The sequence below is a fragment of the Bactrocera neohumeralis genome, chromosome 6, assembly GCF_024586455.1.
Source record: "Bactrocera neohumeralis isolate Rockhampton chromosome 6, APGP_CSIRO_Bneo_wtdbg2-racon-allhic-juicebox.fasta_v2, whole genome shotgun sequence".
In the NCBI taxonomy this organism is placed as follows: Eukaryota; Metazoa; Arthropoda; class Insecta; order Diptera; family Tephritidae; genus Bactrocera; species Bactrocera neohumeralis.
This window is the reverse complement of record NC_065923.1, coordinates 57362407-57377596: the sequence shown is the minus strand read 5'-3', so window position 1 is coordinate 57377596 and position 15190 is coordinate 57362407. Positions and strand designations below refer to the sequence as shown.

General features: G+C 34.2%; 1 protein-coding gene across 1 annotated transcript in view; it reads left to right on the top strand.

Annotated features, from left to right (window-relative positions):
* The first annotated feature begins 6732 nt into the window (after positions 1 to 6732).
* The window catches only part of LOC126762804 (protein Teyrha-meyrha), a 30078-nt gene continuing 21620 nt past the window's right edge, over positions 6733 to 15190 (top strand). Inside the window, exon 1 of the mRNA XM_050479849.1 lies at positions 6733 to 7061. Coding sequence (XP_050335806.1) covers positions 6945 to 7061 — 117 coding nt within the window. The 5' untranslated portion in view covers positions 6733 to 6944. The remainder of the gene's footprint in view (positions 7062 to 15190) is intronic.

Genomic DNA, 15190 nt, shown 5'->3' with positions numbered 1-15190 from the left:
AACCATTTCTGAGAAAAAAGTGTTTATTCACTAAATTTTTTCAATACTTGTTTGAATCTGTTGAATATTAGAAACATTTTAAGCAACAAAAAATATTATCTTAACATTTTTGTTTTTAATATTTGGTTGTTATTTAGGAAATCATTTACAAAAATCAATTTAATATACCATAAGTAATATTCGTCGAAAAATTTCTCCATTGTTATCCTTCTCTTATTCTTCTCAGTCAATACTATCATTTTTAATTAGCCAAAGATCTATGCAATACTTGTATGTTACTGGGTTCGCAAAATTTGCTTAACGATTTCCGCCCAGAACCAGAAATATAGAAATATGATTTATATAGCGGGTGATCCAAGTAGGGGTATCTTTTCCGCTAGCCGTTTTTTTACAGATAACGCGTGAGTTGTGACAAGCTGTCATGTTTCTTTTGTTCAGTATTGTTTGGCATTTTGTCATGGAAAAAACGTTTACAATCATGTTTACATACATTTTACGTCGAGATCTTAAATTGATAGCGTACAAAAAGCTGTACTTGTGCAAGAACTAAAGCCGCTTGACCTTCTCAAGCGACATCACTCATCTCTATGTGCTCTTGAAAAGTTCCATGAAGATCCGACGTTTTCAGTTCAAACTTTGTTCAGTGATGAGACCCATTTCTGGCTCAGTAGGTAAAAAACAAGCAAAATTTTCCGCATTTGAGACAAAGAGCATTCATGAGCCGCCATTTCATCAAGATGGCGCAACTTCCCATACATCGAATCAATCAATGGATTTTTTGAGATTTGATGGTTAATATAATTAACTCTTTGTTAAAACTATTCTAACTAATTTGCCAAAAATATAAAAAAAAAATCAATTATTCGAATATTAGTAGTAAAGCTGACCGACAGTCTTGTCAGAACTTAAGTATGCTCTCTTAATCTACTCGAATTATATTTCACCATTCCAAGGCACAGCGTTACTAAATATTTGGAATCCGAATGTCATTAAATGAATTGAATCTTAACAGTCTGACTGTAGGCCTAAGAAATTTACTACTAATCAAATCTATTCTATCTACAGTTTTTATTAGAGAAAATTGATACAGTTTTGAAAAATGTTTGAAGCAATAATTCGACTGGCAGAACTAAAAGCAACAATACCTTTCTAAACGTATTCTGTATATAGAAGAAAAAGACGAATGGAAAGTTTGTGTTGGCAAATGAAGACATCAATATTTTAAAATAACTTCAAATACACGACTAAAAGGACTCGTTGCGCGGGTCCCGCTGTTGGGGCTGTTGACAATAATAACTTCGATGATTTAAGCTGTTTTGTCTCTTTTCGAATAAACGAAAAACATCGAAAGCAAATATTTTATTGAAATCTAATGCAGAATCACTCTTCGGGACTTCACTAGTTACTTCCAAATAAAATGAAAAATAGTACGATAGCCTATCAGTTAGTGACTTTAGTTTTGTAATATAGTTTTAAATCTGTTTTTAATAAATAAACACTTAAAATAAAAGAAGAAATTTGCTCAAATTTCTCAATCTGCTGAACGAGATTTTGAAACTCAAAAAGAACCGAAGAATTTCTAACACAACTCACTGTTCTTATTAATTTGCCAACGAAATCGATCGATCTACTGTAAGTACTTTCTTCATATTGCCACGTATAGGCATATCTATGAAAGTGTCTACGTATATAAGCGTATACAATTCTTTCTGTACACTTAATCTTTAAGCTGAGCAGCTGTGCACACAAACTGCCATAACGAACTCGACTTCAAAAGAACTCGGGGAACTTTTGCTCATTTCTTCACTGCGTTTTACTTTATTTTTCATCTTTTATCATTTGGCCAACTACAAGCACTCATGGACACTCCATAAATTAGCTGCCACTTTTTTGACAAACCGCATATGTGTATGTATGTATAAGTACATATGTAGATATGTATATTAGTATATTTGAACTAAGGCTTGTCCAAGGCAAATATAGAAAAGTAGTCAACGAAATAGCAGCAAAATAAATGAATACACAAGCATAAAGCACAAGCACTACAGTAATAACAAAAATATACTGAGCATATAATTTATAAAAAAGAAACTAAACAAAGCGAGTATTTAATTTGCTGATACTTACTATTCTCTGGCTGCCATAGTTACACAACACGTATACGCCATGGTGTGTCATGTACTTTATATGCGCGAGTATCCATGCATGTACAGGCTGCTAAGAATTTGTGTATGTACATTTGTGTGTGCTATTCTACAGTAGGTGGAAGCCACTGTCGGCGCTGTGTGCTTGCAACAACATAAATAAAATGAAAAATCTACTAGGAAAATGCACTGGTACATAAGCGACTTACTACCAGACTGCCTGGACAGTTCGTGAGTTACACGAAGCAAAAGCAAATAGCAAAGAAGCAGGAAGCGGTCGCGTCTACACACAAAAGTAAAGGGAATTGCGTACAGTTCACTATATACGAGCTTAGGTACATTAAAGACAGCATTTGGTAAATATGGAGAGAGAAACTACATATGTATATGTATGTATGTGGCAAAAAAAATAAAAATTGTAGAACTGTAATTTGTGTTGGTCATAGCTATGCAACAAATACTTTGTAAAATTGTATGTGTGTTCTTGCTAGAGAGACTGTTGATATACATATGTATGTATAAGAATACCCGAAATTAGGGAGCATGCGCCACAATGAAAGTCGCTTTGTTTGTGCTAATAAGTAATTGCTGGAATTTGTTGTAAGAGAGAGAAAGGGCGTGAGCGTATCAGCAGGGGAACAACACACTATATACAAAACTATGTATATACATATATACATATACATACATATGTATGTATATGCATCCAACTGCAGTTGGAAAAAGTAAAACTGACAGCAAGTTATCTGCAGCGAGGGCGTTTTAAGAACAAGATTGCCACAGATGAAATGCTTTCTTCTCACAAAATTTCTTTCGGTCTTTCTTACGTCGCTACAGCAACAAGAATTATTAAGATGCGCAGTCTGTGCAATGGTTATTTGAGTCTCAGCAGCAAAGTAAACTCAACTAAGCACCACCTGGACTAGACTAACCTAAACTCGGTCGTCATGCATGCCACAACGAAGAAAATTTACTCACTAAACCTAATTAAAAAGTAAACTGTGGCAGCTAACTAGGCGTTGTTGGCCGCTAGCCAATATTTGTACTTGCTTGTAGATACACACGTACATACATATGTATGTGTGTATTGTGAATACGCTCACAAGGTGTGGCAGTTGTATCACCACTTTGCTGCACATACTACGCTACATATTTCTAAAATTTCTTTGCAGCCATTTTCGTTGCTTCAGTTGTTGATTTCATTTAATTTACACTCAAGTATTTTTTCCAATGATCCCACTTTTTTCTTACTTTCGCTCCGCCCAAGCACTAATTTATTTATTTTTCAATATCTGTGTTTAGTAACTTTCTGGCATTTTTTCATTCTGCTTTATCGCATGACTTCCATTATTTTGTGTTTGCTGCCAGCTAAGAATATAATAAGTTCAAGTTGGTTGCATGCCTGCACAAACGTTGACGAATTGTCGCAAGCATCGAAATACTTTATTTAGTATCTTCATGTTAACAAACTTAAGCAGCTACTGAAATCAGTTCTGTGGCAAATAAACGTTATTGTTGTATATGTCGTATATTGTTGTTGGTTTTGTTTTATTGTGCGCCATTATGGATTCCCATCCATTCTTTACTTATTTCTTACTTGCTACTTACAGTGGCGAAATACAAATATATTGCAGTATAAAGATAGTTTTTGAAATAATTTCATATAATACAGTTGAACTTCCCTAACTCGAAACACCATAATCTACAAAACAACGTCGGGTTTGGTAGCTATGGAAAGAAATTTGTATAAAATTTTACTTCTATTGCCAATTCAAGAGTTCGAGTAATGGAGAACTTCGAACTATAAAAGTGCGAGTTATGGACATTCAACTGTATATACATACATATGTACATAAGTAGTTCTTAAAGTAGAATGAAATTATTACCTAACAATAATAAAAAATCCATATTTTAGGAATCAATGCGCAAATTTTATTTTGAAGGTATTTTCGAAAACTTACATGATACAAAATTTCGACAAAATTCCTTCAAATATTGACCACACCTAAACAGAACCTGTAGAGTCAGGACCATCCGAAAGGGCCCAAGCCGAAAATGCAGCGAGGTTAGAGCAGAGGTAGGCGATGAAATGATGTGTGAAACTCGGAAAATCTGCCACAGCGACGTTTGAAATGATCAACCAGGCTTACCCAGATGTTGCTTTAGCAAGAAGTGGTGTATGTATGTATTTCGGTGGCGGCAGGCCTTTTTGGAAAATTATAGTAATTGTCTTTTTTGACATCGAAGGCATCGTCCACCATAAATTTGTTCCTCCTGGACAAACCATCAACGCCAAGTTTTACATGGAAGTTCTCAAGAGACTCAAACGAAGGGTCAATCGGGTCAGACAAGACATCGCAGCCGATTGGAAGTTGCCCCACGATAATGCCCTGGTTCACACCGCCATTCTTGTGTACAGCTACCTAACTAAAGCCGGCATCCCAACGCTTCCCCAGCCGCCCTACACCCCAGTAATTTGGGGAAAAATTTGTGTAAATCTAAACGAGCACGAGTTTTAAGAACCACTGAGTCCTTCTTCGAAAATGTTATAGCGGAGACTGACCGCGATTTTGTAACTAACGCCAATATAATTTTTATTTGTACACTGAAACACATGGAAAAGGAGAAAACTTCATCTTTAACCTTACATCTAAAATAAATTGTAATGGTAAAGTTAAGGGCTCTAGATTTTGTTCTTATTTTTTGCCAAAACAAAATTTTCTTAACATCCTTGCATATAAATCATAACCAATTCCAGAGATGAAATTTTATTTAAGATAAGACGTAATTTTGTTTTCTTTAATTTACAATGCTTCTAAGTCAATAACAATAATAAATTTGTACACATATGTACATGTATATTTATCTATGTAAATAATTTTCAACATAGATACATATATACATACATACATACGTTAATCTACATATGCACATGCACATATTATAGAATAGGGCAATTCACAATCAGGTGCAAATGGTCTTGCATATTTTCTCCAAGTGATAGCAAGGTATCAAGCGAATAGTAGGTATTCAAAGGACAAGCGCTAGACAGCTAAATAAATGAGTTGAACACACTGTCAGAACAAAAGTCGAATATCTCTTCACCAACCATCCACACCTTAGTAGATAAACAGACGTGCAAATTCACATATGGACACATGTAGCTACATCTCGGAATACTGACAAACAAACATTTTGAAGAAACAACTGACAATCGGAATAAACATTAAATGCAAATTGCCAAATTTAGGGGTGAAAGAGGGCAATTTCACATATGTGTGCACGCTTCACTGAATTACAACAGCAGCAGGAACAACAAAACCAACAGCATAATTTGGAGGCAACTACAACGATAATAATAAGAAGTAAACAAACAAAAGTCTCACACACAATGCTCGTAAAATCATGAAAAGTAAATGAAGCGAAACATATGGGAACCCAACTGGTGCCTGGCGGATCTACAATCTAGCACACATGAATAAGCGCACACACCCACAAAATAAGGTCAACCATGCGCTATTAAACTGCCAACACAGCCACATATATGCATGCATTTTTATTTATTTGTATATATGGCTATATATAAATCAGTACGAGTTGGTGCTTGCTATTGAGTATATTGGTGTGTGTATGTGCACGAAGTGAAAGCGCAATGAGTGTGAGCGAGTCGACGTGCCCAGTTGGCCTCACTGTCGTCACTTGAGCATCTATGCTCAGCCACCACACGGCAGCCAATCAGCAACGTCCGTTTCCCCGCTGCGCGAATAGGCGTTGCCGAACACCCCTGCGTTCGCTTCGCTTAAACGACTTGTAAATGGGCGCAGTGCGCAAGTATGGCCCCGGCCACATAACCAGCTACCACGGCAACAACAATAACAATGTGGCAAGGATTTGAAACAGGTTTGACTGTGCTACTGTGGCAGCAAGTGCTTAGCGGCAATTCAGTTTAGCGTTGAAATCGTGTTTACGCGGGTGTCGCAAACATTCGGAGCATACACGTACGAGCTGACGGTAAAAACGAGTTGAGTTGACAAAAACAAATTGAAATTAAAGAAACGTTAAGTAAATACCTAATATTATAGGTACACGTTAGAGGTGGGGTGAACAAAAAAGTTTGTCATAAATGCATACACACATGTACATGTGCATGAAGATGTAGGTACATATATGTGTATATACTCTGGCTTATATGGAGAAAAAAAATAAATACACAAAATGAAATTAATTAACTGCGCTGCAGTAAGTTCGATGCAGTGTTTAGTAGCAGCAGCAGTTGTTCAGAAGTAATTAAATTCATGCACGTCGCCAAACTAAACGTCAACCAGCAGACACCTACGGCGACAGTTCGTTCGTGAGCGCTTCCAATTAACATAGTACGCGAATTCTATGATTGTGCCAATAAAAAATAAACAAAAAATCAAAAAAATAATTTATAAAACTAATAAAACTAAATGCAATATTTTTAGAAATCAAAGAAAAATAAATAAATTAAAATATTAGTGAAATTTTAATTAAGTTTTTATATGTGTTTATGTCAATTACCAATATTCAAATACATAATTCGTTGTGTAACAATAAATTACCAAAATGTTTGTTTACCATTTCGATCATTTTCAATTTGAATTTATGAACGCCGACAATTAATTATTATTCTACAAAATCTAATTCTTTAATTACTCTAAATACTAATTACGCTAATCAGAGTGCAAAAAATAAGTGAAATAGTGTGTTTTGTATATTGTATTTGTATTGCTATTTTTGTTCGGTGCGTGCGTTTGCCGACGCCTTTAGGCGCCTAGTATGGAAAGCAACGCATTTGGTAGCAGCCATTTGCCGTCACAAGCTTTAGTCGTACTTTCGGAGGCTGCTTCCGGTTTGCATGAGGCTTTGAGGGGCCAACGGCCTTTCCCACCAAGAGTAAGAGAATGTATAATATAAATTTTAATTTTAAAATTAAACTAACACAAAATTAGGTTATGATTATGGTACATACGAACTTAAAATGACCAAACTCTTTTAGAAGTGATTATTTAATATATGTACATATGTACATAAATATGAATATAAAAACTAAATGTAAATGCGAATTAAAAAAGTAAATAAAAATAGACATTGAGAAGATAAATAAAAATAAAATATTATTAAGGCTTGTTGAAATGAATGTCAATGTTCAATGATAATTTAATGAAAACATCAAAGATGAATCAAAACATGAAAAAGATACTGATGATAATAGTCAAATCTTTTGGAACAAATCTAAAAAAAAATGTGCATACATATGTTATCTATTCTTGCGGATTTTAGACTTACAAATCGTTAGTAGTTCCGATCGTATTTCTTTTTTCTGAATAGTCTTATTAAGATTTATAACTGTATTATTTGAGAACTTCAGTCATAAAAGCATATAAATATATTTTAAAAGTAAAAAGTTAAATATACAAGATTTTTTGTTTTATTCATGCGGTTTGCCAAGAGATGGCGTAACTTGATTATTATTCCATTGTTCCAATATTCCAAACATGCCTTGGAAATATACTGTCCTTGTGCGCCTTTTTCAATATACATATGTCATTCATTGGAAACATAAAAAACAATATTTTTTAGTTAAATACATACGTATGTATGTCGAATTTTATTGATGAAAACGTGTTATTGCTGGGATTTTTTCTTCATTTCTTTAATTGAAAGAAAATCTCAGGAGAAAATCATCATGTTTTGGTGGAAATGTATAGTGAATTTACTTCAGGCGAGCGAATGTCATATGAATTGAAGCTAAAAAAAAAGTCGTGTTTGCATCGGATTGTGACTGATGATGAAAAATTTAACCATTACAATAGCCCTTAATTCAAAAAAACATATTTGAAACATGGCCAATCAGCCAAAGCAACGGAAAGCCGAATATCCATGACCCAAAGGTAATGTTCTGTGTTTGGTAGGATCAGAAGGGCTCGCTATCATCAATGGGGAACGCTGCCGACAGCAACTTATAAATGAAGGGAGCGATTCCCGAGAGACCCCGGAATTAGAAACTAGATACGAAGCAATTTCCATCATTGACAAATCTCAACTTCATCGTCAGTGACAGATCGGTTAAAAACTATTTGGAAAACAGAAGCTGGGAAGTTTTGCCTCACTCGCCTTATAGCATAAACCTTGCCTTCTGACTACCATTTATTCTGGATCTGTCTTTTTTTATCCGAACAGAGTATTCAAAATAGGCTTGATTCATTCTCGGTCGCCAAGACGGCACAGTACTTTTGGAATGAAATATAAAAAATAGCTTAAAAAAGAATAATCAAACTGAGACAACTGTTAGTAATCGAATCTGGCTAAATAGTGCTTTGCTCCTCTACAACACTAAAATATTATTGTGAATTTCTAAAAACTACCAAAATCTGTTTTTTACATCGGTTAATAAGTTTCTTCGATTTTTCTTAAATCTTTGTATAGTATGTCTATTATATTCATATGTATACACTTGTGCTCACATAATTAAGCCACTGCATAGCAAAATTACGTTTCAAAAAATAAATTTATCGAATTAGCTTTGATTTTGTTTAACGGTATGGAAAAAAGTTCCGTCATATGTTTGGAATTTACTTAGATCATATTCAGAAAAATAAGTATCGTGGTTGGCGAAAAAATTAAAATAAATTCGCAGGTGATCTAGTTGGGTGTGCTCATATAATTAAGCCAGGGTAACGAAATCTCAGCAATCACCATCTGTGTAAAAAAAAAAATTATTAAAAAAGTGAAAAGTTTATTGGTTCCATTTAATTTAAAAGCGTTTTTTGAAAGTTTTCTAAACAATGGATAAGAACACGAGTTCAGTTCCATGTGAGAGAAGAGGCATAAGGAAATACCAAAATTCAAAAATATTGCGAGAATAGTGGAATATTTAACATTTTCTAGGGGAAAGGTTAGGAATGCTTTACAATATTAAAAAAAAACGTAAGTCTTTAGAAAATCTGCCCCGTAAAAAACACAGAAAGACAACTCTTAACGACGACAGGCAGATATTCCTTAAATGAGCGAATTGATCAAGCGAAGGCTTGCGTTTGCTAGGGAGCACCAACAAAAGGACTCAAAATTCAATAATTTTGTGGAATGGAGTGATGAACCCAAATTTAATGTCTTTGGAAATGATGGTAGACCCTATGTCAGGCGACCACCTCTACAAGAACTGAACCCACGGAATACAAAAAAACTGTCAAATATGGTGGATCATTAGTCATGGTATGGGGGTGTTTTACTTCATGCGGAGTAGGACCACTTGTAGAAGTAGAGGGCAAAATGACTGACAGTATGTACAAAGACATTTTAGTAGAACATTTAAAGGGAAATTACGCCGAGGATTTACCAGGAAAGTAATTTTGCAAAAAAGGTTCCTAATAAAATATTAGTTTAAATAAGGCAAGTTTTTTGATCAAAACATCGAATTCTTTTATCTGACAGTTTATTTTTGCAGGTGGCTTAATTACATATGTACATACATATATGAGCACGAAAAATACATACCAATGAAGAAGAAAACAGATTTTTGATTTTACATTAAAATTTAGCTTTAAAAAACTATGAATATATAAAATGTTAAGTAATTTGCTTTACATTTGTGAAACTTTTTTTTTCTATTTATCAATAAAATTCAACATTTATGAATTTGTACACATTAACGACTGTGTGGCTTAATTATGTGAGCACAAGTATGTACAATGTATATAATTCGATATTTAAAAAGTCGAAATTAAGCCGATTGCAAATTGAAGGGTAACGATACAGCTCTTACAACGCCTTTATATTATATTATCTAGCTGAATAGTATACACTAATAAATGGTATGACATTCGAAGAACGCTGTATAAAATTTACACAAAAAGAAATAAAAAAAACTACGGCAATGGGGCAATTAGTCAAAACTGTCTCAGAAAAAGTATTTTCCCTGTGCCTCTTATAACTTGTCGCTGGATTATCCGAATTTGAACTGTATTTGGTTCAATCGTTAGTGAATAGTTTTTCCCAGTTAAAACCGGGAGGTATTTGGAAACTTAAATTTTTAATTATTTTGGAACACTTCGATGAGAAAAATGCGACATTTTGAAAAAATCAGCTAAATAGTTATTGTAAATTGAAAGTTATTAACAAAACAGAAAGTAACTCTCTGACGGTGTGCAAAGAAATAGTGTAAACAAATTCAGTCAGTGCATTAGCTTTCAAGTTATGATCACCTACTTTGAATATGTGAGTTATGGGAAAAGTTTTGAACACTAAAAAATCGGATGTAAAACGTTCATAAGGCAGGTAAAAAAAATACTTATAATTTCGTGTTTTTGGATCCAATATTATGCTTTTAATAAAAGAAGGCAGAACAAAAACCATCATTTCAAGACGAAAAATATACAATGTCTAGTTAAGTTGTTTTACGAAATTCCTACAGTTATGCACTTTTCTATGTACATAAATATATCGCTAAAACTGGCCATGTGAACGCGCTAACAAATAATTCTCAACAACAAACGGCAATCGTCGAGTTGAACATAAATTATGGCGAATGCCAGTTAACGACAGCTGCAATTCGTGCAAATTGATCGCTGATGGATCACTCCAACAATGAACCGAACATAATTACACATAAGCACACATAATATTTAGCCGACCGATTGACTTGGTAGTTTTTGTGGCCGAGGGTTCATGTGACTATTTTCTCCAGCAAACACATACTTGCAACAAGCATTTCCAAAGGAAATTAAACAGTTAAACTAAATATGGCGAGAAGTGTTGGCAAACTGGTTGATAAATTATTAATATTAATTAATGTAATTACGCGTATGCGGCAACATTTTGCACAAATTTTACCGAGATCTTAAGAAAATGCTCACAGAATACTAAACAGAGGGACAAGTACGGTAAAAAAGGTGGTACACGAAAATTTCAACTTATTTATATTTATTTCGGTGCCAAGTTTACATATCACCCGCGCTGATCAGTCAATAAAAGCCTAATCCAAGAGCACGCAACAATTCCAAAGCCTGCCGGCGCGTCTGAAGATGTCTTTGCGCTACTGGACATATTGTTCACATGTTTAACATAACTTCACAAGAACGAAGTCGGAGGCGAACCCAAAACTGCGTAGTCAAAGCTGTCGAACTACTCATTTTCTTAGTATTCTGACATTCGTGTCAATACAACAAACATCAACGGCCAACAACACAGCGACACACCGTGATCAAAGCGAATATTCTTCATCATTTGTAGCATCAGCGTCAAAATCATCGCTCATGTTTACAATGACAGACTAACCGACAAACAAAGTGCACGAAAAAACGACAAACAAGCCTCAACTACCTAATATATTGAATGGAGATCCAAGTGAATATATGCGCGCACCTATCGCACCTTCTTAGCATAACTGCTGATCGAAGAACAACCAGTAGCTGGCAGCAACAACAGTAATCAAACGGCAAGCAGTTCGTAAGCAAACGGCATTGGCATTGCAGCAATCATAAATCGTCAAGCAAATCTGCACACAATGGGTCACAAATACGAAGCGGCGCGATGTGGAGCAGCAGTAGCGTCGAAATAGTAGTGGCAACAGCGTAACAACTGTCTTTGCGACATCATAACAAACGCACAGTGGTGTGAGGCGTGCTAGTTAAATGGCAAAAATTATTGTTTTATAAGCAAGTCTAAGGAAACACATTAGGGCGCTCAAATCACTTTTTTTAATAAAATTTTTTGTCAAAGGATGGAATTTAAGTAGGAACGTTACTTTTTGTAAATGTGTTAAATTTTCGGATTTTTGGAAGAACTTGCAGAAAACCGAAATTTGCATTAAAAATAATTTATTTTCAAACGATTTTTTAATATATCTGTACTCTGCAAACAAAACAGCTAGGACGATTTGCAATTGAAGTAGTTAAAATATATTTTATGTGGTTAAATGTAAATATTTTAAAATGCTTGATTTTGTAGATGATTTTAAAGATCAGTTTGACATGATTAAAACATATAGTTTTCTTGAATAATAATACGTAAAAACTATGGGTAGAGTTAAAAAACTTAAGGGAGCAAATCACATTTTAAAAATTAATTATTTTAAAAATATGGACTAAAATAAAAACAAATGATGTAAGTTATAAAAAGCTCTTTTATTCAAAAAATCATAGCTTAGATTTGAGTTAAAAACTCAATGGAAAATTAATTTTTCTTAGCGCTTTTATTCAAAATGATATAAAGTTAAAAATCTTAACATTCTACAATCTTAGAAGAGATAAGAATGTTATGGGAAGTGCAACCGGTAAAGCTAGAATACACAGATATAATAGAAACAAAAAAACTGGCAAATTAGTGTATGTATTCATATGTAATTAAATATTATTAATAAAATGTAAAAAAAATGATCATTAAACCACTGTACAGCGTTGCTAACTCACATATTAGCCCCAACTTACCGATATACGAAAAGTGCTGTGAATTTTTTTGGTTGTGTTTTAAGAAGTACATTGTTATAGTGTTTTAAGTTTTCATCGAACTTGAATACTCAGGCGTTTTAATACATTCAATATTGAAGCGCGCGAGTCGAGCGGCTCATTGAATGGGTGTGGTGATTTATTGGGGCAAATAAACTACTGTACTTGCAACGTCTGAGGCGCATGCTACTCAGTTCGACGGTTTATGATCGCTTCAGATGAATTTATAGAAAAAATTCGACAAAGCAGAAAGCAAAAAATTAACTGTTTTGAAATAAAACTGAACCTAAACATATTTACAAAAAGAGGATTTTATGATCTTATTGGAGTTTTAATTCCTTATTCTGATTCCTATTACGAGCCATTCAACAGCATCTTTCGTTCCGAAACGCTCATGATCATCAAATGTGTAAATATTGGTTCCACATAAACTCATTTGTCATATAATATTATAACTCTATTTGGTCTGGGTTCAACATATTGGATACATCAAATTTGTAGATTTGAGAACTTTTAAGTTAGTTTAAATGAAAAATGAAATTAAATACAACAAACAAAAATATCTCTGAATACTCTTTAAAGTTTAGGTCTAAAGACAGACCATCAGGAGCCACATCGCGGCCTGAAGCATGGGTTTTGAAATTACCCTTTGTCGAATCTTATTAAAATTGCATATAACTGTTAAACCACAAAGACTAAATGAGCTTAGTCAGAGATCACACAGATCATATACATATGTATGTTCAATATGACCGTCCGTCCATGCAAGCGATAACTTGAGTAAAAATTAAGATATATTAATGAACTAACTAAGGCAGATTTTTTTAACTACTAAAAGTGCGACAAATCAATAACTATGTACAATATAATTAAATTCATCGGGAAAATGATATTTCCAAAAAATATATTTTGCTAAAGTGGTACTTAATTTCGTTGCCAAATATGAGTGCGATCTGTCAATCAGTTTTTTTACAGCATCTGCTTAAGTCGGTACACCTCAGTAGTGCGTTGTGATTTTTACAATGAATAAAAATATCGAACAAAGAATTTGTCCCCATTTTTTTTTATTTCTAACTAAATTTCGTGCATGTAACCGTTGTAGTTAAATGTTGAAAGAGGCTTACAGTAATTTAGTTTTATCAAGAACACAAGCCTATGATTGGTACAAAGCCTGCAATGGCGCTCGAGAGATGGTAGAATGCCTTGTTAAAGAACGACCTTCGACCTCTTCAGCTGATGAAAATATTTGATTTTTGGAAATTTTGGGTATGAAACACGTTCTTGCTCGACTCGTCCCGATAACTGAATTTTTTTCAAAAAGAGTACGATTGTGACCGAATTTAAAGCCAAAAACGCATTGAATACCATCGATCAGTATTCACCAGATTTGGCTCCGTGTGATTTTTCTCTAGTTCCAAAAACTTAAATTGTCGCTCCGTGGAACCCGTTTTCAGTCGATGGATGAGATAAAACAACATATGCTGAAGGGGCTGAAAGCCATCCCAAGAAGCGCTTATTCCGCTTTGTGTTTCGAGGATTGGAGAAATCCTTCTAATAAGTGATTTACAATTAATGACAATAACTTTGAAGGCGATAAAATAAATATTATAAAATAATTAAATATTTTGCGTTTTATTTCCAATTTCCGGGCACTTTTTCTCTCTATGTACATGCGGCAGAGACGTTAGGTTTTACATCCATATATACATGGCGCGCGGAAGGGTTTCATAGGAGCGGCTGTCAAAATTGGACTATGGGCGTGACACCGCCCACTTTTAGGTGAAAATTCATATCTCGGGACATATTTCACCGTATTTAACCAAACTTTCACAAAATATAGTCCGAAAATGGATCAAATCGGACCACAGCCACCGCTTGTAACACAGTTTTTTTCCATCTGTTCCTTTCACATTCCAGTATACAAATAATGCACCAACAATTGTAGCGGGAATAAACTTTGATCGAATAGTGTCTTTAAAGTGTGCCACATCATGACTAAAAAATGTCCAATTCGGACAAAAGCTGGTCCAAGCACTAGGTACTGAATTTGAGAACCACAGAGCCATTAGTTAATTTGTTACTGAAAATATCGGAGAGATATATAATTGAACATCAGAGAGAATCATTTCCTGATAAAAGTATGTCTGAAGGTCAAAATTGGGCTGAATCAGGTCAATACTTCTCTTAGCCCCATAAACCTAACCCGCTATTTCTCGCAAAATATAATATAAATAAAAACACTCTAACAACAAGCTATACTGAGAAGAAAGTACACATATTTGCTCTCTTATGTACTCCCTCCCACATATTACCGCCAAATGCCACAAATATAGGCATAATACATATTTACTTTTGTATAAATTGATTTATTCATTTGTAAGTCGAAATAATAAAAATTAATAATAGCAAAAGTGTAACGAATGGCCTCCGACCGCTTGTTAACCGCATCTTACAACTTACACCACAAGCGTACGAAACACAAGACGAGAGGGTGGGAGTTTTGTTATTACTAGCTGTGCAACATATTAAAAATGTCAAATGACTTAATGGTGACGCGAGCATAATGTCGTCATCAATTCT